This window comes from Pseudoliparis swirei, chromosome 2 (genome assembly GCF_029220125.1).
Source record: "Pseudoliparis swirei isolate HS2019 ecotype Mariana Trench chromosome 2, NWPU_hadal_v1, whole genome shotgun sequence".
Classification (NCBI taxonomy): domain Eukaryota; kingdom Metazoa; phylum Chordata; class Actinopteri; order Perciformes; family Liparidae; genus Pseudoliparis; species Pseudoliparis swirei.
In genome coordinates this window covers 10,441,034-10,465,044 of record NC_079389.1, presented here as the reverse complement: position 1 = coordinate 10,465,044, position 24,011 = coordinate 10,441,034, and the positions used below count along the sequence as shown (strand labels likewise).

The 24,011-nt window shown below is 39.9% G+C and overlaps 2 protein-coding genes across 4 annotated transcripts; both read right to left on the bottom strand.

Moving 5' to 3' along the window:
• Positions 1 to 144: 144 nt before the first annotated feature.
• spc25 (SPC25 component of NDC80 kinetochore complex) lies at positions 145 to 3,712 on the bottom strand. Its single transcript, XM_056424170.1, has 7 exons — positions 3,641 to 3,712; positions 2,390 to 2,552; positions 2,170 to 2,235; positions 1,777 to 1,923; positions 1,530 to 1,655; positions 1,248 to 1,346; positions 145 to 761 (listed from the first exon to the last, which is right to left on the bottom strand). Exons 2-7 carry the CDS (start codon positions 2,538 to 2,540, stop codon positions 640 to 642), a joined length of 711 nt encoding a protein of 236 aa, XP_056280145.1. The 5' UTR covers positions 2,541 to 2,552; positions 3,641 to 3,712; the 3' UTR covers positions 145 to 639.
• Positions 3,713 to 7,982: 4,270 nt separating this feature from the next.
• abcb11a (ATP-binding cassette, sub-family B (MDR/TAP), member 11a) lies at positions 7,983 to 22,065 on the bottom strand. 3 transcript variants are annotated; one of them, XM_056431836.1, is made up of 29 exons: positions 21,615 to 22,065; positions 19,551 to 19,971; positions 16,294 to 16,368; positions 16,201 to 16,234; positions 16,051 to 16,099; positions 15,166 to 15,407; positions 15,008 to 15,092; positions 14,765 to 14,898; positions 14,504 to 14,675; positions 14,131 to 14,255; positions 13,870 to 14,044; positions 13,651 to 13,764; positions 13,442 to 13,552; positions 13,236 to 13,361; positions 12,941 to 13,144; positions 12,658 to 12,828; positions 12,365 to 12,554; positions 11,824 to 11,887; positions 11,649 to 11,739; positions 11,391 to 11,555; positions 11,198 to 11,302; positions 10,931 to 11,092; positions 10,640 to 10,843; positions 10,305 to 10,546; positions 10,035 to 10,191; positions 9,738 to 9,935; positions 9,445 to 9,651; positions 8,494 to 8,640; positions 7,983 to 8,360 (listed from the first exon to the last, which is right to left on the bottom strand). In XM_056431836.1, coding segments are annotated over exons 2-29 (3,951 nt in total). In that variant the 5' UTR covers positions 19,552 to 19,971; positions 21,615 to 22,065; the 3' UTR covers positions 7,983 to 8,159. The 3 variants fall into 3 exon arrangements, with proteins under 3 accessions (XP_056287811.1, XP_056287817.1, XP_056287826.1); XM_056431842.1 differs by having other exon boundaries at positions 16,201 to 16,213; positions 19,551 to 22,065; XM_056431851.1 differs by lacking the exons at positions 7,983 to 8,360; positions 8,494 to 8,640; positions 9,445 to 9,651; positions 9,738 to 9,935; positions 10,035 to 10,191 and having other exon boundaries at positions 10,454 to 10,546; positions 10,645 to 10,843; positions 19,551 to 22,065.
• Between the last annotated feature and the right edge of the window lie 1,946 nt (positions 22,066 to 24,011).

Here is a 24,011-nt window from a genome sequence, read left to right as displayed (position 1 = left end):
CTCTGCTGTAAGTTAGTCTTTGATTCTCACTGCTCTTGAAAGTTACTTTGTAATGCAGTTAGAATGTATACAGTAAGCATCTGAACACAACTATAACCGAAAAATAATTATGTTTTTCTTTATGTATGACACATTGTGTACGGATGAACTCATAAATATTTTAATATTCATATGATTTACACTTGTAAAAAACAAAGCCCAGCTAAATAAAACTGTAACTTTATCCCAACCCACTTTAAACTGAGTAATGACATGAGAAAATAAATGAACTGTTTACCAGATATGTGAATGAATATTGAATATATTTACATTTGCTCCTGAAGAACTTCTACAGTAAGCTAGGGACCCTTTCAGGATTTAGAGACCCCAGAACACCCGTCCTGGTTTCAAACCACGCCAATTAGCAGAATCAACTAAACTGTAATTGGACTACGCTCAATAATGATACAGGACATTTCTGCATACACTAATTCATTTATAATTTTTTCTATTCATTCTGTAAAGTATTTTCTGTTATCCTAATCCAATTTGCTAAAAGAATAAACTGCTGGCCACCACTTTGAGGATTACTACATTAGTCCACATTGCAGCAAGAACTTCATTGCATGGCATTTTATATTCCCATTCTCTTCATTTTCATCAGCGAGCCTGAGAGATAAACTCCTTCCGGACATTTGCCAGGAATGCTGCCAACTTATTGCTCTCCTGAAGCCGGCTTTCCAAGGCTGGCAAACACTCGAGCCCGGGGTCACTGGACACAACTGTAGAAATGAAAAACTTCATTATAGAAGCAATTTACAATCCGCAAAGCACCGTCAGTGGTTACTTTCATTTCTAAATAGATTCCCAAAACAGATGGGTAAATGTTACATATTCCATGTGTTAGGGATACAAATGCAGCATGTGTTAGTTGTGGATTATTACACAGTAGGTGCTCCAGTGTGTACGTGTAGCAAGTATACACAACATTAAACCTAAATAAAAACTAGTGGTTGTGTTTATGGGAAGGAACACATCAGCCAGTGCAACAGTGGCACATTTATATGTTTTTAATAGTTTTTGGACAATAACGGTGCTCTATGACAGATGCATTTTAAGATATATGATGATTTAGCGACACAGAAAATACTTGAGTGTGATCAATTAATTGTTAGTTTGGGTTTTCTAATACTACAGAATATTGTCAACATCTTTTCAATGAAGGAATACTCAGCTTCATGTAACTGCTGTATGCGTGTGTCGCTTACTTTGGTACGACCCATCTTCTTTAATCCCCATTGTGACAACATAGGGGATGTCCTGGTCGGAGGGTTTGATATTCCGGAAAACAAACTGCAGCAGTTCACCTTTACAAGGACAACAAACACATTCTGTAAGTTCTGAAGGCATAACCTGAGATCAATTAAAATGATTGGTATGTGTATTAAGTGCCATTAATTAATTCCTATATATTTAGAAAAAAACAATGACTACTCATAGAAACAGTACACTATAAAGATACTTAATACAGATATGAATGTTTGGCATACTTTTAACCAATTGTGTTTTGCCACGGATGGCTCTTATCTCCATCCCTAAATGATCTTGAAAGACAACTCTGGCTTTCTGGAGATTCCTCAGTCTGTCTTTGTTTGTTTTATTTTGAGAGTGTATTACTGAAACGAGAAGAATAAACAAAAGGCATGGGCAAGGTTCAGTTCCTAAAGCAACTCATGTTACAGTCACAAATAAATATGTTATGTCCACCATTAATTACATTTTGAAATATAAACATACACTCTTTTCTCCTTGCTTGTTCTTCTTTAAGTTTCTCTATCTTCTGGATGATGCCGTCCTTCTGCATCTCCTTCTGCTGAATCTCGGCTATCATGTCAGAGATAGCATGCTGTTTCCCTTTCAATGACACATAATTTTGTACCAAGTCTGGGGGAACAACATTGAATTAGCCCAAAGAAAAACTTTTACATCAACAATGAAGGCTGTGAAGCTGCATTACAACGTGTTGTTCCAAACACGTATGGGCCATTAAGGAGGAATTATTCATCACATGAAAACTGTTTTGATGCAAAAAAAACTATGGGGCCAATATCAATAACTTCAACAATCATGTACACATACACACACACTGATGGCAAACATGCAAGGCACAGATTAAATGCATAAACTCACCTTTTTTGAATGTCTGTATTGTCTCAAATAGCATCTCATCATCCTTACATTTCTTTAAACAAGTATCTGCACAAAAGGAAAAACACTCCTTGAAGACAAACTGATGATTACTGTATGAAGTATAAGTGCAAACATTACTGCCTATATTTGATATGAATATAGACCCCAGGAACAAGAAAACAACTAATGAGGACTACAATCAACAATGTCTCAAACATACCATGTGCAGACTTTACAAATTGTCTCTGGGACTGGCACAAGTCTGTAGTCATGTCAATTATCTCCTCATATGTTTGAAGCTGTTTGTTGTGGATCTCCTCCATGGCACGAGTGAACCCGTCCCTGATGTTTGGATCGGAAATGGACGCCATGATATTCACAATCTGCAATAAAAACAAAGCACAAGTTATGTATAAGAAAAAATAAAATAAAAAAACTTTTTCTCACAGCTTTTATTGTACTTTTTAAAAGTGTATTTTATATTACGTTGAGGTTAAAGGTGAGAAATAAAAACAAAGCGGGCCAGTGCTTTAGTAAATAATATTAACAGAAAGTGATTTAAAGCTAAAATAATAAGCAGCAAACTGAGATGCAAGTCACAAACAGCAGTGAAAACTGTTGAGCTTGGAAATGTATTTATAAATGAACCCTTAGGTTCGTTGGGTTTGGTTTGTCTGTCACGGAACTTCCTTCCAGTGCACCGCTAGCAGTGTTGCCAGGTCCGCGGTTTTCCCGCGGAATTGGGCTACTTTTGAATTTTTAGTCCGCTGGTTCGGGTAGACCTATTTTGCATGCAAATTACATGAATATCTTTAAATAAAAATCCATATTTTAAATGAAATAATTTATTTATACCCAAATCCTACCAAACTGACTCCAGATCAGCACGTACACACATTGTATTTATGATAATATACTGTATCTAATTACACAAGGCCATTTTAGGACCTAGGTGAAATAACTGTTGAGGGAAAACTGCTTTTAATGCTGGCATACTAAACATTTGGTGTTACTTTGTAGATATTACAATACATTTGGCAATGATAGCAATGCTGTTGCACTTTAAAAGCAGTGTATATGGTTTGGCACGGGCATATTGGTCTGGTTTTTGTGCTGATTTTGTCACAGAACTGGCAACCCTGGCCGCTAGTCTGATAAAAAACGGCGCGTTACGCTAACCACGAGCCGCGCTCACTGACGGGGCACGGAGGACCGAGCTCACTCACGACGAGGCTGACATTACTCAGTCACGATATCCACAACCGTTTTAGAGCAGAAACGTGTCACAGAAGTGGCAACGTTAGTAGGCTAAAGCGCTGGGAAACGTTAGCGTTTAACTTAAGATACCGTTTCGTTAAATCACGTAACTTAACGTCAAGTACGCAGTTAATTTAGACAAATGATTTACACATTAACATTGGATTAGTTAACAGTTTGTTAATTAACATGTGGATAACATCGCGGTACTCACATGTCTTATCGGGCAGCCGTTGATTTTAGGAAATTACGTCTTGACCGAAGCAGTCGTTATTTTCAAATATCCGCGGTCCGCATCCAGGAAGCGGGGGACTAAACACCGGAAATGACGTATAGGTTATCTTCTTCTTTTACGGTTAGTAAAGGTGGTTGGCATGAATAATGTTGCATTGGCGCCATCTAGCAAACATAATTTTAAACTACCATCTCCAATAACAAAATAAAATCTTCAGAATAAAATAAATGGTTAATGAATAAACTGCTTGCATTTCTCTGATTTAATGTGTGTTTATGAACCATCTTAAATCCCTGATGGTAATGTCGTGCTTCTGTGTACATTGAATCGGCCAGGCTGAACAACCAGACAGTATATGTAAATCCATACGCCGACTTCATTAAGCAGCAGTTTTCTGATGTCACACTGGATATTGTAAACAGTAAACTAAACAACTCAAAAGCATCATGAAGTTTATTTGCCTCCATTTATTCTGAATAAGAGTCTATCTACTTGCATTAAGTAAAACTAAAACCTGTTCTAACAATGAATTTAAATATATGTTACGGTTTTAAGTTTGGCATTCTGTCCATCGCCATCATGTGTTTTTGCAACCAGAAGTAACGAGAGGGTGACGAGAGGGTGGAACTAAGTAGGTCGACAAAAATACACAAATGTAGGTGACCAAAAGGTTACACTTAATTTCCATGAACTGAAAACACACGTATAAAGAGTTAGACGGGTTGCCATACCTCATTATATCGTCTATTAGAAATGACTGCTATATTTATCAAAATGACCTCCACAATACAATAAAAACTAATAGGCTACCTCAAATTAAAAAGTAAAAAACGGAATTAGAAAGACGGCAAAAAATAGACTCCTTTAATTACAAGGCTAGTATAAAGGTGATAAAGGATGAAAGATTAAATGTTGCACTGTGCACTATTGCATGTCATTACTTTTTTCTTCTGCCTACAAATCAGCTAAATAAAACTTTTTACAATTCAGTGTTTTCTATTTTGTAATTTAAACAAATAATGTGTCTACTTTAAGATAACGCTTATTTCCTGCAAAAGATTGAAACATAGCCAAGGAACAAGGTGGAGGAAAAGCTCAAGAGCCATGACGTGAGAGGTGTGTGGAAGGGGCTACAGACAATCACGGACTTCAGAGGGAGAACCAGCGGTGAAGAGAACTCCTCTACCTCCCTCCCAGGCGAGCTAAATACATTCTTTGCTCGGTTCGACGTGAACGGCAGCCCGCCGAAGGCAGCGCTGCCCGAGGAGACCAGCCTGCTGATCATCTCAGAGGCTGACGTGCGCAGAGCCTTCAAGCGGGTGGACATCCGGAAGGCGGCAGGTCCCGACCACATCCCGGGCGCGCCCTCAGAGCATGTGCAGACCAGTTGGCAGGAGTCTTCGCAGACATCTTCAACCTCTCCCTGTCCCAGGCTGTTGTTCCTGAGAGCTTCAAGATGTCCACCATTGTGCCTGTCCCCAAACACCCCAAGGTAACCTGCCTGAATGACTGGAGACCCGTAGCCCTCACCTCGATTGTCAGTAAATGCTTGAGAGGTTGGTCAAGGACTTCATTTGTTCCATGTTGCCTGCCACGCTGGACCCATGGCAATTTGCATATCGTCAAAACAGATCCACCGACGACGCAATTGCCATGGCACTTCACACCGCCCTTTCCCACCTGGAGGGAGGAACTGTTGTGTGCGAATGCTGGTTGTGGACTACAGCTCAGCGTTCAACACTATTGTTCCCGCCAAGCTCGACACCAAGCTCAGAGGTCTAGGCCTGCACTCTACCATGTGCAGCTGGATACTGGACTTCCTGTCGGGCCGCCGCCAGGTGGTGAGGATGGGCAGTACCACCTCAGAGCCGCTGACCCTCAACACGGGAGCCCCTCAGGGATGCGTGTTGAGCCCTCTCCTCTACTCCAGTACACCCACGACTGCACGGCCATGCACAGCTCCAACGTCATCATCAAGTTTGCTGACGACACAACAGTGTTGGGGCTGATCACCGACGACGACGAGACAGCCTATAGGGAGGAGGTTGGATCACTGGTACAGTGGTGCCAGGAGAACAGCCTCGTCCTCAACGTCAAGAAGACCAAGGAGCTGATCGTGGACTACAGGAAGCGGAGAGGAGAGCACACCCCCATCTCCATAGACGGAGTTGCAGTAGAGAGGGTCAGCAGCTTCAAGTTCCTCGGCGTGCACATCTCCGAGGACCTCACATGGACCACGCACACCACTCACGTGGTGAAAAGGGCCCAACAACGCCTGTATTTCCTTAGGCGACTGAGGAAATTCAACATGGCCCCGCATCCTCAGATCATTCTACACCAGTACCATCAAGAGTGTTCTGACGCCTTGCATCACCGTCTGGTTCGGAACTGCACCGCCCTGGGCGTAGGGCACTACAGAGGGTGGTGCGGTCGGCACAGTACATCGTTGGAGGTGAGCTTCCTCCATCCTGGACATATACACCAAGCGGTGCGTGGCCAGGGCCAAACGGATGATGAAAGACAATAACCACCCGGCCACAAACTGTTCACCCTTCTACCGTCAGGCAGGCGATACCGCAGTATCAAGTGCCGCACAAACAGACTGAGGACAGCTTCTTCAGTCAGGCCATCAGGCTGCTGAACAAGGACTGAGACCCTCATTAACACTACACACCAGAACATATTCTGTGAATATCTATGGCCATGGTGTATATTTTATTACATTGTTTTATATATATATATATTGTATATATATATTGTATGTATATACATATATATATATATTGTCTCAAAAAAGTGTATATTTTATTACATTGTTTTATATATATATATTGTCATGATGTATATTCTATTACATTGTTTTATATATATATTGTTAATACTTTCTTCTTTTTGTGTGTGGATATTGTATAGTTTATTCTCATTCTTATTCTTTTTTTAGTCTGCTACTGCTGTCGGGTGTTTTGCACATAAGAATTTCACAAACCGATTATACTTGTATAAAAGGGGATGTGACAATAAAAAACTTGAAACTTGAAACTTGAAACTTGAAACAACACAACTATACCACCTTGTGGTGAAACGGAAGAAGTTTGAGTAGGCCCAAACTATCCAACACCAAGTTCAAAATACTGAAGGCTATACACTTTCAGAACACATATTTTAAATATGCAAGTACTCGTTGTATATGTTCAGAGTACTTGTACAGAGTGTATGTCATGTTATGTTACGTTATATTATGTTATGCTATGGTAGTTGTTGTGTGGTGCCTTGTCCTAAGAATTTCAATGCCCAGTCTGACCCTGTGTCATTCTGTGCATCTGACAATAAAAGACTTGACTTGACTTGACTTACTCTGACATTAAACAACTGCATTTTAAATGGGAAGAAAACATGACAGATCCACTGGATATGCTTAACTGTGGATGCTCAGATGGACTGCGTTCTTCAGTATTAAAGAAAGCCCATGCTTCACTGATACAGAATAGTAATAAAGCTGAAGGGATCCAGGGGGTTACGTGGTATGTACAATGGCTAATATGTAACAACTGTCAAAGCAATGGTCTGTAAAACATCTAAAGGTTATGGGAACACATTGTTTAATACATGAAGAGCTTGCAGCTGTTGCCATGGCTCTGTTGAAGGATTTCTGATATCAGGTTGAGATATAAAGCTATCTGCCGTGTAGAAAGGGTTCATGGTGCTGAAGAAGCAGCTGTGTCACTCAGACAGGAAAACCTTAGATGGAATGTGCTAACACTGGGGTGCTTGTTATACAGCATCCCCAGAACAACTACAGGGAATACCACAACGTTCTCAACTTCATATCAACTCTGGGAGACCCTTGACATATTTTCTCTGTTTATTTCTCTCTCTTGTTACATCTCGTATAAACTTGGTGCCCACATTATGACTGAGAAGTAACCAAAGAGGGAAATAAACAGAAAATATTTCCCAGCATCTTCTGCGCTGACCTCAAAGGGAGCCGCAATTTTTTTTTCCAACAAACATTGGAATCTGGAATCTCACACACCTGAACCACATCTGTATCTGCAGTAGCTCCTTACAGGGCGCTCATTGGTCCGCGCTTTGTTTGCAGGACACAAAACGCATTGCATGAAGCCTGACGAGATGGATTTTTATGCAATATGTGATCCCGCGATCATCCAGATGAAGCTACACAAAATACACATTAACTGTCAAGTTTGAACAAATTTGTGATTGATTGTTGGAACAGTTCAAAGACTGATAGTTTTAGTATTTTTGTTTCTATCCAGTTTCAATGAAGTGCATTTACAAGTGAAGATTTTGCAGGTTAGAATAGTTTTTCAAATACTTGTTGATTTTATTTATTTTTCAATAAGTTCACATTTCAGACAATTTCAAGTATACATTGATTGTCAAGAATGAAAATGTTGTGGTATGAAGGCACACACATACACACACACATCCATATATATATACACATATATATCATAGCTTATGTGTCTGTAGGCATCTAGCTGATGGGAGCGCCTGTTGTAACCAGTTTATAATAGGCGCCCCTCTTGGCCATGAGATTATCATGACTGTCTTGCTCTATGATGGATCCATTCGACATGACTGCTATGATGTCAGCATTCTGGATTGTAGACAGCCGGTGAGCGATGGTAATGCAGGTTCGTCCTTTTCTTGCCTCATCCAGAGCAGCCTGGACAGTCTGAAGGGAAAAAAGCTTTGTCAGGAACCCTCATGCAAGTATGTGGAGATGTAGAGCATAAAAAGATACACTTAATCAAAGTAATATCTCGCTTTATGTTCATGTTGTTTAGTGGCGTTTGGAAAAGCATTACCTGTTCACTCTCTGTGTCCAGGGCAGAGGTAGCTTCATCAAGTAGCAGGACCTTGGGGTTTCTGACGATGGCCCGGGCAATGGCGATGCGTTGTTTTTGTCCTCTCGACAGCTGGGAGCCCTGGGCACCAACCTGGGTCTCATATTTCTTAAAATTTGAAGATATATTAAGAAGGAGAGAAAGGGAAATGTCACAAGGCCAACAATGCTGTAAACATGGACCAGTTCAGATGTTAAAGGAGAGGGATCGATTGGCAGAAATGTCCTGCCCACTATTTAGTATCTGTTATGGAGTTCTCGTATCACGTGATCATCCTCAGCAGATGGAATTGTAAATATGCATCTGAAGTTAAGGTGTCCGTCCTTACTGGGATCTTTTTACAATATTGCAATATAAATAAAGTGTATTCAAGTTTCTTGTCAAGTCATATAGAAAGGCAGGTACTTAATTTTGATACAAACATAAAAAATGGCCCCTGGTCCTGCCCGACACCTATACTGCTATTATCATTATGAGTTACATTGCTATGAGCATTGTCAATACTATTGCTGCTTTTATTGTCATTGTCATTCTACGAGTCTATATCCACTGTTGCTGTTATTTGTTGGTAGCTGTAACTTGTTCATCAAGCCGACTGCTCTCATTAGCTTCGGTGCCATCACCCTAATTGGGAACACCTGGCGGGTTTAATCTACTTAACCCCGCCTACCCAGACGCCAGTGTCGTCAGTCAGTCTTCACAAACCTGTTGTTTCTGCGTTACTGTGACTTACTTTAATACATTTTTATTTGTTACTGGCAAGTCTTGTGTCCATCTCATTAATGTGTTGCGGCCCACGAGCAGGGCGTAGCAATATTCTTGTAAAAGAGTGGCTTACAGTATCAAACTAATAATAACCAGGATTTGCACTGGCAATGATGTAATGTTTTATCTTTCAGTGTTTCCACTCACATTTGGCAGCGTCATCACAAAGTCATGAAGGTAGGCTTTCTTAGCGGCCGTAACAATGGCTTCCATGCTGACGCTGTTTGCGTTATCTCCATACTGGATATTCTCCGCGATGCTGCAGCCAAACAACACTGGCTCCTGGGACACTATGCCAATCTGAGATCGTAGGAAGGGCACATTGACTGCATAAGATGGACGGCCATCAATCATCTGAAAATGAAGAGATGACATAATTAGGACTTTGCCATTGATTTAGTTATCAGTGAAATTAATGTCTAAAACATCAGTGTCCATACCACTCTCCCTTCATCAGGGTCATAGAATCTTTCCAGCAGTTGAACACTTGTGCTCTTCCCACAGCCGCTGTTCCCAACAAACGCCAAAGTCTGACCAGGCTTCACAGACACAGCAAGGCCGTTCAACACCTGCACATCTGGCCGAGTTGGATAGGTGAAGTTGCAATTGATGAACTCTATTTCACCTTTGAAGTCATCCTGAAGATGGATAACAAAGCTTAATCATTCAAACGAATCATCGCGGCAGAATGACATCCCATTGGGTAATATTCGTTCATATTTATCAAATTCACCAACCCATTTCTCTCCATCTGCGTGGCTTAGGCTGATTTTTGGAACTCGGTCCAACAGTTGGAAAAGCCGAGCGGCAGCAATTTTGGCTTTGGCATAATCTGGAGTGAAGGAGGACGCTTTTCCCAGGGCCGTCCCACTGGTTACTACAGCTGTAATCACTCTGGAGGAACACCGTAAGAATTGGGTTGATGTTGGGCAATCACAACACAATATTTTTCAATATGGGATCTGAAAGAAACAGATTTTCTCATTAAAAGAAACAATTTTACCAACCTGAAAACGATCAAGTATTGCAGCCCCTCAGACACAACCAGATGGCCTCCATATCTAAACGAAGCAGCATACGCCATAAAGATGACACACTGTGAAAAACTGAAACAAAGCCCGTAGATGTTGGCTCTCTTCCTCTCCGATTTAAATGGAAGAACAAGTTTCTGCTCATATGAATCCACAAATGAGCGCTCTTTGGCCAAGCCTGCAATTGTCCTTATGTTAGCAAGAGCCTCACTAGATACCTGCAGGAGAAAATTAAGATTGTATACAGCTTTTAGTTTCTCAGAGATCTGCATATCAATGGGTCAACAAACCAAATGTTCAATAGAGCTTACCTGACCTGCTCCTTCCATGGCTTTTTTATCTTCATTTGCAAAGCCCGTCAGCATCTTAGCCTGGAACACGCCACACAGCCCGATGAGTGGCAGGAAGCACAAAATGACCAACGTTAACTTCCAACTGAAGTATAAAGCAATGATGAAAGATGCCCCGATGCTGGTCAATGAGTTCACGATCATGCCAATCTGAGATCCTGTTGCCTAAAGAAGCAATACAAAAACAATGTTGTAATTAGTGTACAAGCTATCTTTTATGTAAAAAATACTGTGAAATAAGCCTTTACTTACTCCCTGCACCATTGATGCATCAGTGGCCAGTCTATTGGTCAGAGCTCCAGGGCTGTTTCTGTGGTCATCAAACCAACCGATCTCCTGTCTCAACATGGCCTGGAAGCCTAGTTTCCGTAGACGGCGGGTCAGCAGCTCTCCAGACTTGGCAAAAGCATATCCCTTAAAACATGAAATCAGTCAGTCTACATGTATACATTATATTAAATAACCATTGGGATATGTCCCCTTAAATGTCCTAATTATTCAGCAAATTGTGATGCAAACCTGTAAAAACTGGAAGAAGAAACTAGTCACAGCCAGGATGCAAAACAGAATACATATCCCGTTGATCTCCTTCCTCTGTTCGTTCAAGTCACTTATAGAAAACGTCTGCAAATACAAAGATCATATAAGTCCTTTTAACTTCAGCAAACTACATCAGCTTGTAACACTGAATATATGAAATACACAACCCCACCCCAAGAATTTGGCTGAACAGGATAGCATAGATAGGGTTGACAGCGCCATTGAAAGCAGCTCCCAGCGAGCCCAGCAGCATGTAGGGCCATTCTGGCTGGTTGTACTTGAGGATGCGTGGCACTGGGGCAGGCTCGATATGCTCCTCTGCATCGTCCTCGCATGTCTGTTAAACAATATGCATTGGAGACGTTTATTTTTACAAGATAGTTAGAAATAAAGTAAATGTATTGCAGAGCATAAAAGAGAATCACAGTACTTTTTTCGTTGAGCACTGCTTGTCTGAAAAGATCATGAGGCTGTCCGATAAACTTGACAACATGCTTTGAGATCGCAGTCGAACAGAGCCCCTACGGGAGTAATATTGAGAATATCAGATTATTTTCAGACTGTATTTTGTCTCATTTGATCTTTTTGAGGTGGATTTACTTGACCTTTTACTGGATGTGCGGCTCATTGCTTTTAGGTCAAAGCTTTCCTCGAGAGCTTCACTGACATCTGGAAGGAAAACAATCAATACAGCTTTAATACAAGTATTGAAGCTTCTGTTGCCTTTTATCAGACACAGAAAGCCTTCATAAGATTGCCCACTAACTCCAGCCAACTGCCAAATAAAATGTGCTGTTTGAAACAATAAGGGTGGAACCCTTATTAGAAACATGTGGGTACAAGGAGACAGGATTAAGTTATTGCGTCCATCGAACATGACATTTAATACGAGATTTATTTTATACATACAGTATTTTGCTTTTTTCTATAGGTCTGCAAAGCATTGCATTATTTAAATTGTGGACTGTTTGCTGGATGTATGACATTTGAAGTTACCTTAGACTGAGAAACTGTGATAGACATATGTCACTGTTTTCTGAAATTGTATACATAGAAAGATCCCAAATGAATAATCTACAGATAAATAGGGATAAGTAGTTGCTGGCAACCCTACTGTAATGATTAGCAGCCCTGAATACATCTTACCTTTCGTCGTGTTGGCTGTGCCTTGATTCTGCAGGGTGACCAGCGTGAAGTAGACACCTTTCCTTTCCATGAGCTCATTTTGTGTTCCCTTCTCCACGGCCTGTCCATGCTCAAATCCAACAATGATATCTGCGTTTCTAATTGTGGAAAGACGATGGGCTATAGAAATGGTTGTCCTGCCCATGCACACCTGCAATTATAACAGTTATGAGGGTAATTCCTCAAAACAGCACGGGTTGCTTAATAGTGAAAGTGCACTCAATTATGTAGTCTATGGGCAGAGAGTGGCTCACCTTCTCCAGAGCCTTCTGGACAACAGCCTCACTCTCATTGTCTAATGCAGATGTGGCCATATCTAGCAGCAGGAGCCTGGGGTTTCGGATCAGAGCTCGAGCGATAGCAATCCTCTGCTTCTGTCCTCCACTCAACTGTCCTCCACCTTCTCCCACCAGAGTATCAAATTTCTGGTGGAAAAGTAGCAACATGTTTATTTTAGGCTGCCCAAATTCACATATTTGACTAAAACTGACTATGCACTGTAATTATTCTGCATTATATTTAAATATACAAGTGTACCTGGGGCATATCCATGATAAAATTATAGGCATTGGCCTCTTTTGTAGCCTGGATGATGTCTTCCATGGCTACTCCAGGTCGACCAAACTTGATGTTCTCTGCAATGGATGTAGCAAACAGAACTGGCTCCTGCTCTACAATACCAATGAGAGATCGGAGCCAGTGGATGTTTAAAGTACGAATGTCATGGCCGTCCAAAGTCACCTGAGAACGAGAATGATATATGTGATATTACATTGAAGCCTTCAAACTCTCCAGTGATGTCCTGTCTGTCTGCAGTTGCTCAGATTGTTACCATTCCTTCCTTTGGGTCATAAAACCTTTGGATGAGCTGGATTGTGGTGCTCTTTCCAGACCCGCTTGGTCCTACAAAAGCAGTGGTTTCTCCTGCTTTGATCTGCATGCTCAGATCATTTAAAATCTAAAAAAAATAGTTTGCTCTTTATTCAACTTTGATCGGTGAAAAATGGGCACAAAGAAATGTGTGTTGCAGAAATGTACCTTGACTTCAGGCCGGGATGGGTAGTAGAAGGAGACATTATGGAACTCGATGTCACCCTTCACCTTGTCTAATATGTGACCTTCTTTTGAGAAACAATCAATTTCTGGTTCCTGTGAGGTATTTCAACACAGAGATTTATTTTACATTGAATATCTTTAAATGATCTACTTCAAATATGTTTTTCATCTGCAATAAAAATATGTTGTACCCGGTCAATTGTGTCAAAGATGTTTTTCGCTGCAGCACGACCAGTAGCGAAGGCCTCCAGGCAGGGGGAGGCCTGGCCCAGGTTCATGGCTGCCATGAGTACCCCAAAGAACACCTGTAAAAACACAGCAGGCTCATGCTGAAATTAAAGTCACTGACTTTCAAACACTTATATTATATGATAGAGTAGCAGAAGTTCAATTAATTCATTTTCACATACCTGAATAAGAGTACCAGGAGACAGCTCCTTGGTTTCTATGACCAATTTAGATCCATACCAAAAGGCCAAAGCGAAACAAAAGAAAACGATGCACCACAGGTATCCTTGGAAAACGCCTATGACGGTGCCCTTTTTCACACCCCAGATTTGAGCTTCTGCAAGATTTTTGTCATATCTGTACAAATTTCACATTTCAGTTTATTTTAGAATCATGGCTCTTCATCATCAAGCAGAACAACTTGTTGTGATCTTACAAAATACCTTTCAGTTTCTTTTTCCTCTCCACCAAAAGCTGCTACGGTCCTGATGGAGGACAGGACCTCGTCAGCCACTGCCCCGGCTTTAGCATAGGACATTAGCTCTCGTCCCGTCAGCCTGGCCACAGCCTTCAGCAACAAGAATCACACAAAAACATTAGAAAACATTTTCTAAAAGGTACAATTCGATGATCTCCAATTCCTTTTCTTCGGTTGCCCCTTTTGCAATAAACAGTAACTGCAGGTGAGAACCAACCGTCTTTCCTTCGCTGGGAAAGCCTCAACAGACATTCGTATTACAATCTCCAAGATTTATAAAATGTTTGTGTGACATACCACACTGTACTATGACATCATTGTTTGATTCACAGCTTTACCATAGCCATGAGTCCAGCAGCTACGCCAATCAGCGGGCTCACTGCTATGACCACCAACGTCAGCTTCCATCCACCAATGAATCCAACCATGAAGCCAAACACGAACGTCGACATCCTCTCAATGAAGATAGACACCTGGTCAGCGATGGCGTTGTTGATCTTGTTGATATCGCTGTAAAAGGAACAGAAGGTCTATTCTGTATGAAACATTCTCCCAGTTATTAATTGAAAAGAGCATGATCTTCAAGAGCCCCGACTCACTCTGACATCCTTGTGTTCAGTTCACCAACAGAGTTGCAGTCAAACCACCCGATCTCCATTTGCATTATCTTTCTGAAATAAGTCTTTCTCATTGTATCGGTTTGTCGTGAAGCTGCTAACATCCAGAAGACAATCTACAGTGGACAATTAAAGTTGTACAAACGTATTTCTGTGAGTTATATGCATCATTTCTGAAGATGGTTTTAAAATTTAAGGTGGAATATGGCAAGCATAAATACATACCTGAAAATAACTAACGAACATGACTCCTAATCCAATCCAAATATAGTAATATGCAAACATGGTCATCTCTGCTTCAATATCCACCCTGCAGAGAGAATAAATGAGTAAGAGATGCTTTTCAATGGTAACAACAATCACAAAAACAGTTAATAACTTACCCACAGTACACTGAGCCGTTTTCAGCCGTTTGATATATGGAGTCATTTTTCCAATAGATGGTGTTGTTGTTGCATATCTTATTTTCATCTTTTAGTGCTTGGACCTCAATCTCATAAGACACAAACGTGTTTGTCATCCTGCTGTACACCAGAAGCATGAGAGGTGAAGCTGCTCCGTGGATGAGGGCACACAGCCCCCCGACCACCATCATCAAGGTGTCTGTGCGGGTGGCAAAGCGAAACTGCAAACACAAATTTGGGGAATTCTTGACTTTAATTTAGTTATGAGAATTTGCAAACAATTTTGTTTTTATTTTATCGATGATCAAATCAAAGAAGAGGTAAATAACAGTGGTGTAGAGAGAATAAATGACTCAGATCCTTTACATAATTACAAGTGCCATAGCAACAATGTCACGAGTAAAAGACTGACAAAGAAAATCATAAATGAGTATTATAAGCTGTCAAGTACATGATTATTATAAGCAAGTTAAAATTCCAAAGTACTTGTTCATTAGCAACATTGCCCCTGTGATGGATAACATAACATTTTAAAAAGCTTATAGCATGTTTTTATGTCAATTCTTAATATGTTAACTAGTATCAAACCTAAATGGAGTGAAGTAACAAGTAGAAATTATCATGGAATAGAAATACTCAAGGAGCTCAATATATTCTGTGAATATCTTCATTTGCAACAGGCTAAACATCCATGTTTAAAGATAACATCTCAACAACATTGCTTGCATGTTTCAAATTAAATAATATTCAAAAAATATATAAAAAGCAACTAACACTTATTTTAAGTCCCTTTGGACAAAGGCGTCATATGAATGTTACTTTCCATCAATGTTTGAGAAGAATATGAGCAAAAGCAGTATTTACCAGCTGAAAGTATCCAACACTCAGCATCCTTTCTTTTTTCTTTTTATCACTGAAACACATTTACATTAACAAAACAACAACATAAGCACTGCATACAACATATTCTGAAACATAGTATGTTGTGGGAGGTGTCATTCAATACAAACTTACCCATTCTCGGTGTCTGCGAGAAAAAGAGGTAACGCTTTATTATATAAAACTATATTATTGTGCATGTTCTTTTATAATGACAATATCACTTACCTTTTTTATCTACATCTGTTTTAAATGTTATTGATTTTGTCATATTTCCTGCTCTGGCCCAGGCAGGTGTCCTCACTATATCAGATGGTTTTAAAAAAGAAAGAAAAAAAAATATATAGTGATTTGGATGTCCAGTGGGATTCAAGAGAGGTACGTTTTCAGACTAATTTCATGTTTAAAATATTTTTCACACCCCGGATTTGAGCTTCTGCAAGATTGCAGTCATATCTGTGCACATTTCACATTTCAGTTTATTTTAGAATCAAAGAGATTGTACTGTTTTTCTCTCATCTGTAGTACTATTTATCAATTTAGATTGTTTTTGTGCAAGTTGCCCATACAGTTTGAAAGAATACGCTGTGGGACGATATGGTACTCTGCTTAAATGCATTTGTAAATCTCAACAGCGATGCTTCTTTCTAGAAATCATCACATTTGAAACGGCTCACGACAAGTTATGTTACGTTATGTTGAGTAACAGGGCCATGATTTATCAAAAGAGACATTGTAGTTTTTCTAAATAATTTTTTCTTTGGCGCTTTGCGCTCCACAATAGATAAGAGGAAAAACATGTATTTGTTATTTTGGGGTGAACTGTCCCTTTAAGAAAAACATTCATTAGCTCTAAAAACATTTTACAATTTAACAACTTGGAATATTAGAACATGTTCATTTTAATGTTCAATGGTTAAGGCATTGTTGCCGCCCACTGTGTGTGAACTGAGTGAACAGAAAGGCAAACACAACATTATTAATAATAATAATACTTTAAATTTATATAGCGCTTTTCTAGATACTCAAAGAAGCTTAAAGACATAGACTTAGATATTAGATGAGTTGATTGGATAAGGGTTTTGCTCATGTGATATTAAATTACTGTACAAGCAATTATAAGAGGAGAATCCTGGTTGAACATGAACACAATGTAGCACTTTGTGGTCAAAGAAAAGTAAAACGTACTGTACCTGCACTCCTCACTGAATGCCAGCACCACTGAGGCTCATCAGAGTAAATGGCTATCTTAACTATTTTCAGGTAACCTATGGCCCTTTTCCATTATCTACTCCTCCATTAGACTGATAAGGGCTGTTAGTATTATGACAGTTACTACACCACCTTTGTGAGGCAAAATTCAGTCACTAAAACCAAATGTTAATTTAACTGCTCTTAGTCGTCTCATTGTATCTTCAAAAATAAAACAGTAACATTTTCTAAATGTGTTATTTACTAATTAACCATCCCCTGGTGATCCACTTGTGTTTATTTGTCATGATAAGTGACAGTAAAACAAGTCAAATGGCGATGGACATTAGTTATTTATTGGCGGGTGCTGTCTCGCGGGTATCGTCAACAAAACTTTTATAACTTTGTAATCATTTCACCTTTTTAATTTCAAAAACTTTCATGTCCAGATCTGTAAAACTACCCAACTGTGAGGAACGAACGTCCTTATTTCTTAGTTAATAATTAGTTCATGAAGTATGAATGTATAAAATATGTTGACTAAAAGTGGAAATGTAAACACAATTTGAGTAATCAAGCAGGTGTTCGTGAGGTTAATGCCCGCTGGGACATGAGAAGTGTTTGGAATTTGCTCCTTCACAGACAGTTATCGTTCACAACACAAGAGACTGATAATAACACAGGAAGGAGGCGGCTCTACTCAAAGACACACATGTTTGTCTCACAGAGCTGACAGTTTCCTTGCATAGAAAAGCTGAACAAATGAGTAACACATAGAGTCAAGAAAAGTCTTATCAAGGACATCTCAACTTTGGTATTCCTTTCATGTATTCAGGAGTATCCTGGTATAATAACGAACGTGCTTGTGAAATTAAGAGTGTTGTGGCAAAATGAAGAGTGGAGAGACAATGACTTGATGTAGCAATCCAGCGGGACTGTATTAATGAGCACAAGGCAACATCCAACAAGTGAACAAGTCCAACTTTCTAGAATATTTAGCACATATTTGTAGTGTAAATGTAACCCTCCCATCAGACCTTTTAACCAATCACATCAATTATTTGAAGAGCCAGGCACATGATTTACTCTGGTTGGATCAAGGTGACAGTGACCCAACGGCACTAGATAACAAGGGATGGTAGTCCGCATTCAGGAGAACATCTGTTAAATAACCGAGTGTCATAGCAAGGTACATACTTATTTATGTTGGCTAACTCTAAGGAGTTCAACCAAGGTTATATGATTTTCCCCAACATATCCCCCCTCTGGGGGTCTCTGGACCCCCATCCTAATTTCATATAACAATGGTCTGATAGGACATGTAACCCAAAGTATTGATCTCTTACAGCATGATAACAACGTAGTGGTTATACACTCTATACAGAATCCATGACTGAGTCGTTATGTAAATTATATATGCTTGATTATATAAGAATACATAACATTTTAATTTAACAACCTGATTTCAAATACATCATGCAATATTAAAGGTTCACTTTTCATATAAGGACGAAAAAACCCATAGGTTGCTGTTACAGGAAAAACTTCCTTATGGTCCGCCAAGCGACCACCATTCTGGCATGAAGTGAACCTGTTCTTGCAGACAAACATGCATTTAACTGATTCATCACACATTGTAGTTCCTGCTAATTATTTAACCCTATACCTGTACTTATTAGATGCACAGTTGTTTTTGCTAAAACACTAGTACATTTGCTATGGGAATCATTTGATTAATACATGCATTTTATAGTAACATACTCTTATTTGTTATAAATTTCGCGCTTCGTCCTTCTGGAAAGATAATCCAACATGTGACGTGGTGATCTTAGACTTGTTTTTCTTTCAACAACCTTTAGGTTGTCGTCTTGGCTGACATGCCTTCTAGTCCTGTTTCCTCCATGTAGTCCGAAACGGGAAACAGGTTCGGTAGTCCAAACTCCAATCACCATTTGAGCAAACTGGGCCTTTGTCCCTCGATCGATCGTCATCATGTTCATCATCTGAGCCAGTTGGAGGTCAGCCATAACACCCATCTGTTTGTCCATAGTTCTCCGACACTGCCTCCTCAAGATGGGTACGATGCAACATGCCAATAGAAAAGCTACAATTAGTACTATCAATGCGTTATTGCCCGTATTTATCAATACAGACCTCCATTCTCCAAACATTTGGTCTAACCAAACCCATAACCATCCCCCCTTGCCAGCATTTCTAAGTGTAAGCTATGACAATGCTGGCATAGGTCCTGGTCTATCATGGGTTTGAATATATGTGGTTGCATCGTACTCAACTGATTCATGGGTTCTGGTTTCTCTCCAAGATGGTTGAAGGGTCATCATCTGGCTGCCGTCCTGCATGCTCTCTGATGTCGTCACAGGTTCCACCATCGTCAGTCTCTCCTTCCCCGTGCTCCCCGTCAACATCCATATCAGGAAGCTCATTAGTTTTAACACATGTTCCAGGCTCACCTTGTTGGTCATTGTCGTCTGCTTTCACACAGTCCTTGGTATTGTCCTTCGTGCAAAGACTCAAGTGATACCACGTTGTACTTCCTTCGACCTGGACCGCTGTTGGCGTTGCTCGCACCACTCTGTAGGGACCTTCCCGTCTTGGCTCGTGCCACTTTCGTCAGAAGATCTTGGTGTTCACCTGGTCCCCTGGTACCACTGGTTTCTCAGGTTTCTGGTCGGACCTCGGTTCCTTTCCCTTCTCCTGGAGATAGATAGATCTATGTATGGCAGTTAGTTGCTCCATATAGTCTTTTAGCTCCAGCTGCAGCTTCTCAAGTGGGGGTCCCTTGTAGGGCCCCCTGAGTTGAGGTGCTGGCATCGGTGTGCCTGTTAACATGTCATGCGGTGTTAAATGCGTCTGAACTAACTCCCCTCTCTGCTCTCTCTTACTTGCTTATTCTTTCTATTAATTCCACTAACCCGTCTCTTCCATTCTTTCCTAACTCCCCTTTATGCTCTCTCTTCTCGCCTGCTCTGACTTGCTTTGTCTTTCTATTAATCTATTAATTCCACTAACCCGTCTCTTACACTCTTTCCTGTAGCCCTGACCTTCAACCTTAAACAAGTACATTGTTTTTAGTTTTACCGCTCTTCTTTACACATTCCACTGGTGTCACACTCATTATTTCCCCCCTCTATTTTATTTTATAAAGTCCAAGCAGGTTATTTCTCATAAATCATGGTTTAGATTATGCTCACTGCTGCATTCTTAAAATAATTCTAAATTAAAAAATAAAATAATAATAACAAAAACAAATTGTAAAACAAAGCTATTAGTTCATAATTATGCAAAGCCAATAGTTAGTAATCATGCAAAGCCAATAGTTTGTATTATGCAAAGCCAATAGTTTATAATAATGCAAAGCCAATAGTTTGTATTATGCAAAGTCACCCGTTTATAAAAATGCAAAGCCACCCAGGTGTATTCGTCAGCAGTCAGTTTGTCAGTCCGTTCTTATTCAGGTTTATGTTTTTATCTTCTTCTCTTAATGTCAGACTTTGACTATGTGTTGTCTTTACCTTTAATTGCTAATACTTAAGTTTTTATCTCATTGTTCTAATATCAGACTTCGACTATGTGTTGTATTTATCTTTAATTGCTCATACTTGAATGTTTATCTAATTGTTCTTGCTCTTTTACAAAGTCCTCTTTATCCCACTAGAAGCTATGATTGGAAGTTATGTCTCCTCCTCTTTATCGCCAAAATGAATCACTCTCATATAAACGTTATTTCAGTATATACACTTTTCAAATACTTTATGGTCTATTAGTTAGATATTGCTTTTCCTGCTCAATAGGGTTTCTGCACAAAATTTCTGAGTCTCTAGTCAGCGTAGCCCCCTGTCAGAAGACAGAAACCACTCTTAACAGATTCCCGAGTATAGTTAGTAATGTATATATGTATTTATGTAGGATCTTGTTAACTCAAAGAAGGCCTCCTATTGAGTACATTAGGGCCTACTTATCCCGCTCCTACTGGAGCTATTTCAACCTTTTTTAAAGAACCTGCATTATCAACCGCACACATAATAAAATCTCTTGAGCTTGAGGGATTTCACGGACGCGTCCGAGTTGTCGCTTACACACAAAACCAGGCGTTCGGCCAACACAGTGCCGCACACGCCTAAAATACTTTGAGAGATCTCTCTAAAGCTGGAGGTCCAATTAAATCACAAAGTCATTCAAATTTATTGTTTTTTATCCGCTAACACAAAATCAGTCTCTCTCCTCCTCCGCCTATAAGACGTGGCTTCTGGTTGAGGGGACCCCAGACACTCCCAGTCTGTCATACAAGTGAGAACCACGCTATACATAAACTATGGTGAGATATGAAGATCTCCTACCTGATATGGCGCCTAGCGTGGTCGTCAGTTGGATGACGTAATGGAAATTCCTCGGCCTCGACTCGAACACACGTTGGGCTCCAATATGTTGTGGCAAAATGAAGAGTAGAGAGACAATGACTTTATGTAGCAATCCAGCGGGACTGTATTAATGAGCACAAGGCAACATCCAACAAGTGAACAAGTCCAACTTTCTAGAATATTTAGCACATATTTGTAGTGTAAATGTAACCCTCCCATCAGACCTTTTAACCAATCACATCAATTATTTGAAGAGCCAGGCACATGATTTACTCTGGTTGGATCAAGGTGACAGTGACCCAACGGCACTAGATAACAAGGGATGGTAGTCCGCATTCAGGAGAACATCTGTTAAATAACCGAGTGTCATAGCAAGGTACATAATTATTTATGTTGGCTAACTCTAAGGAATTCAACCAAGGTTATATGATTTCCCCCAACAATCATGTAAAAATCAATTAATTAATCAATTGATCAATTAATTTAAAGAAAAATTTAAAATTGACAAAATAATGCATTTATTGAAAACAACATTTCAAAAACGTAAAAGATGGTCGTACAACTCTACCAATTAATAATTATCGTCAAAAGATGTCTTTAGTCACTGTTCTGGCTCTGTCCTGTAACAGTGGCGCGCACTTGGATCTTTTAAGTTGTCTGAACTTTTTTTTTTATTAGTTAACCTAACTAATAATTTGTAAGTTAACTATACTAATGTTTACTGCAATTACATGAGTTGCCTAAACTTAGTTTCTTTTAACTTTAAGAACTTAAAATTATTGAGCTACTTTACTTAGAAATGTTGAGGCAATCGGTTTCCTCACTTTTTTCAAGTAAAGTCAACTTATTACATTTGACAGTGTAGGCCCCACCCAGGTCTTCCTTCTCCAGCCATCAGTAATGTATGCATGTTGTTTCTCGTTTTAGTGTAAATGGGGTTAATTGACTCTGCTTGAAGGGTTCATGTGTGGGACAAATACATGATTCACTTGTTGCTCTTTTGAGGATTCACTACCGGGCTCAGGGGAGTCTTTCAAGATAGTGTTATCAACTTCGGGATGGGACGAGCTGTGCCTAGGAAGGTCGTTCCCAGGAGAGTTACAGAGAAGCCAGGGCATGTGTGTGTGTGTGTGTGTGTGTGTGTGTGTGTGTGTGTGTGTGTGTGTGTGTGTGTGTGTGTGTGTATGTATGTTTGTGAGGAAGCAGAGGGCCAGTGTGTGTGTGTGTGTGTGTGTGTATGTGTGTGTGAAGAACGCCACTGTGCTCAGTGTTTCTCTATGATTCTAAAGTGTCTATATACGACCTATTTTCTAAATGATCTATTTATACACAACCAAGCAGAGTGAAGGTGATGTTTCCTTCCTTCCATGATAAAAATAACTAAAGATACTGGTTTAGCACACTTTATTTTTATTGATTGGATGTAGGCAATATGGAAAAATGGAGTTACGGTAGTAAAACTTAACCAATTTCCTGTCAGTTACCAGCAGCCAACTCGCCTGGGGAAAAAACAAAGCTGCTGCATCACACCTGCCGAGAAGATTGGCCTGGCCGATTGGACTGTGCCATTCTACAACAGCCATAGGGGTGTCCTCAGGAGCCACTACATACGTACCACAGAGGAGAAGGTCTTTCCCCCCCTCCAATCAACTATAGACTGGCCAGCATATACATCCTGCAGTTAGAAGATGGAGAGTGTCTCTTGTTCAGTAGAGCCCCGTAACTATGTGGTTTAGGCCCAAGTTTAAGTTAGTAAGTTTTGTTTAGACTTTAGAGCAATTGTGTTTAATATGTATAATATTTAAATGTGTCACTTTTATTTGATTGTGTTCATCATCTTAATTATTATAAATATTATAAGAGGCAAAGTATTTGTGTCTGACTCAATAATAATCTACATCATCGTAAGAACAGTCATTCTTTTGTGTCCTTGAATTATCTGCCATGCTGCTGTGTTGCAGTGAAAGACAATTAGTTTATTTGTTGACAATTGCTGCCTCCAACTACTACTACAAACTCACTGTAGCTGATAACATTAGCAACACAGTAAACTCGTTGATGGCCTTTAATTCTCTTCTTTTAAAAATAATAATAATATCATCAACTTTCCAATGTTTGTTGTGAGGCCAAAGCGTGACTTGCTTCACAGTTGCTGCAGTTTATTTTCCACAGTCGCCTCCATTCACGGGCAGAGGCGCGACAACGACCTTATCGGATTGTTTGATACTCTGTCAAAAGATACCGACCTCAAGTTTCCTCTGACGGTTTCTAAATGTAAAAAAAACAAATATATCATTTTGGGAAGCTTCAGAGGATTCATTTCGTGAAAACATTCAAATAACCTTCAGGGGATGTTGAAAGATTTCACATTAACAA

Excerpts from the sequence above, each read along its gene's own strand:
- spc25 (XM_056424170.1), bottom strand. The coding sequence starts at position 2,540 with ATGGCGTCCATTTCCGATCCAAACATCAGGGACGGGTTCACTCGTGCC. Across the intron at positions 2,236-2,389 it reads ATTTGTAAAGTCTGCACATG|ATACTTGTTTAAAGAAATGT; the intron begins GTATGTTTGAGA and ends CCTTTTGTGCAG. Across the intron at positions 1,656-1,776 it reads ACAAGCAAGGAGAAAAGAGT|TAATACACTCTCAAAATAAA; the intron begins GTATGTTTATAT and ends TTCTCGTTTCAG.
- abcb11a (XM_056431836.1), bottom strand. Across the intron at positions 11,740-11,823 it reads AGCCGCACATCCAGTAAAAG|GGGCTCTGTTCGACTGCGAT; the intron begins GTCAAGTAAATC and ends TTACTCCCGTAG. Across the intron at positions 10,192-10,304 it reads CAATACTTGATCGTTTTCAG|AGTGATTACAGCTGTAGTAA; the intron begins GTTGGTAAAATT and ends GTGTTCCTCCAG.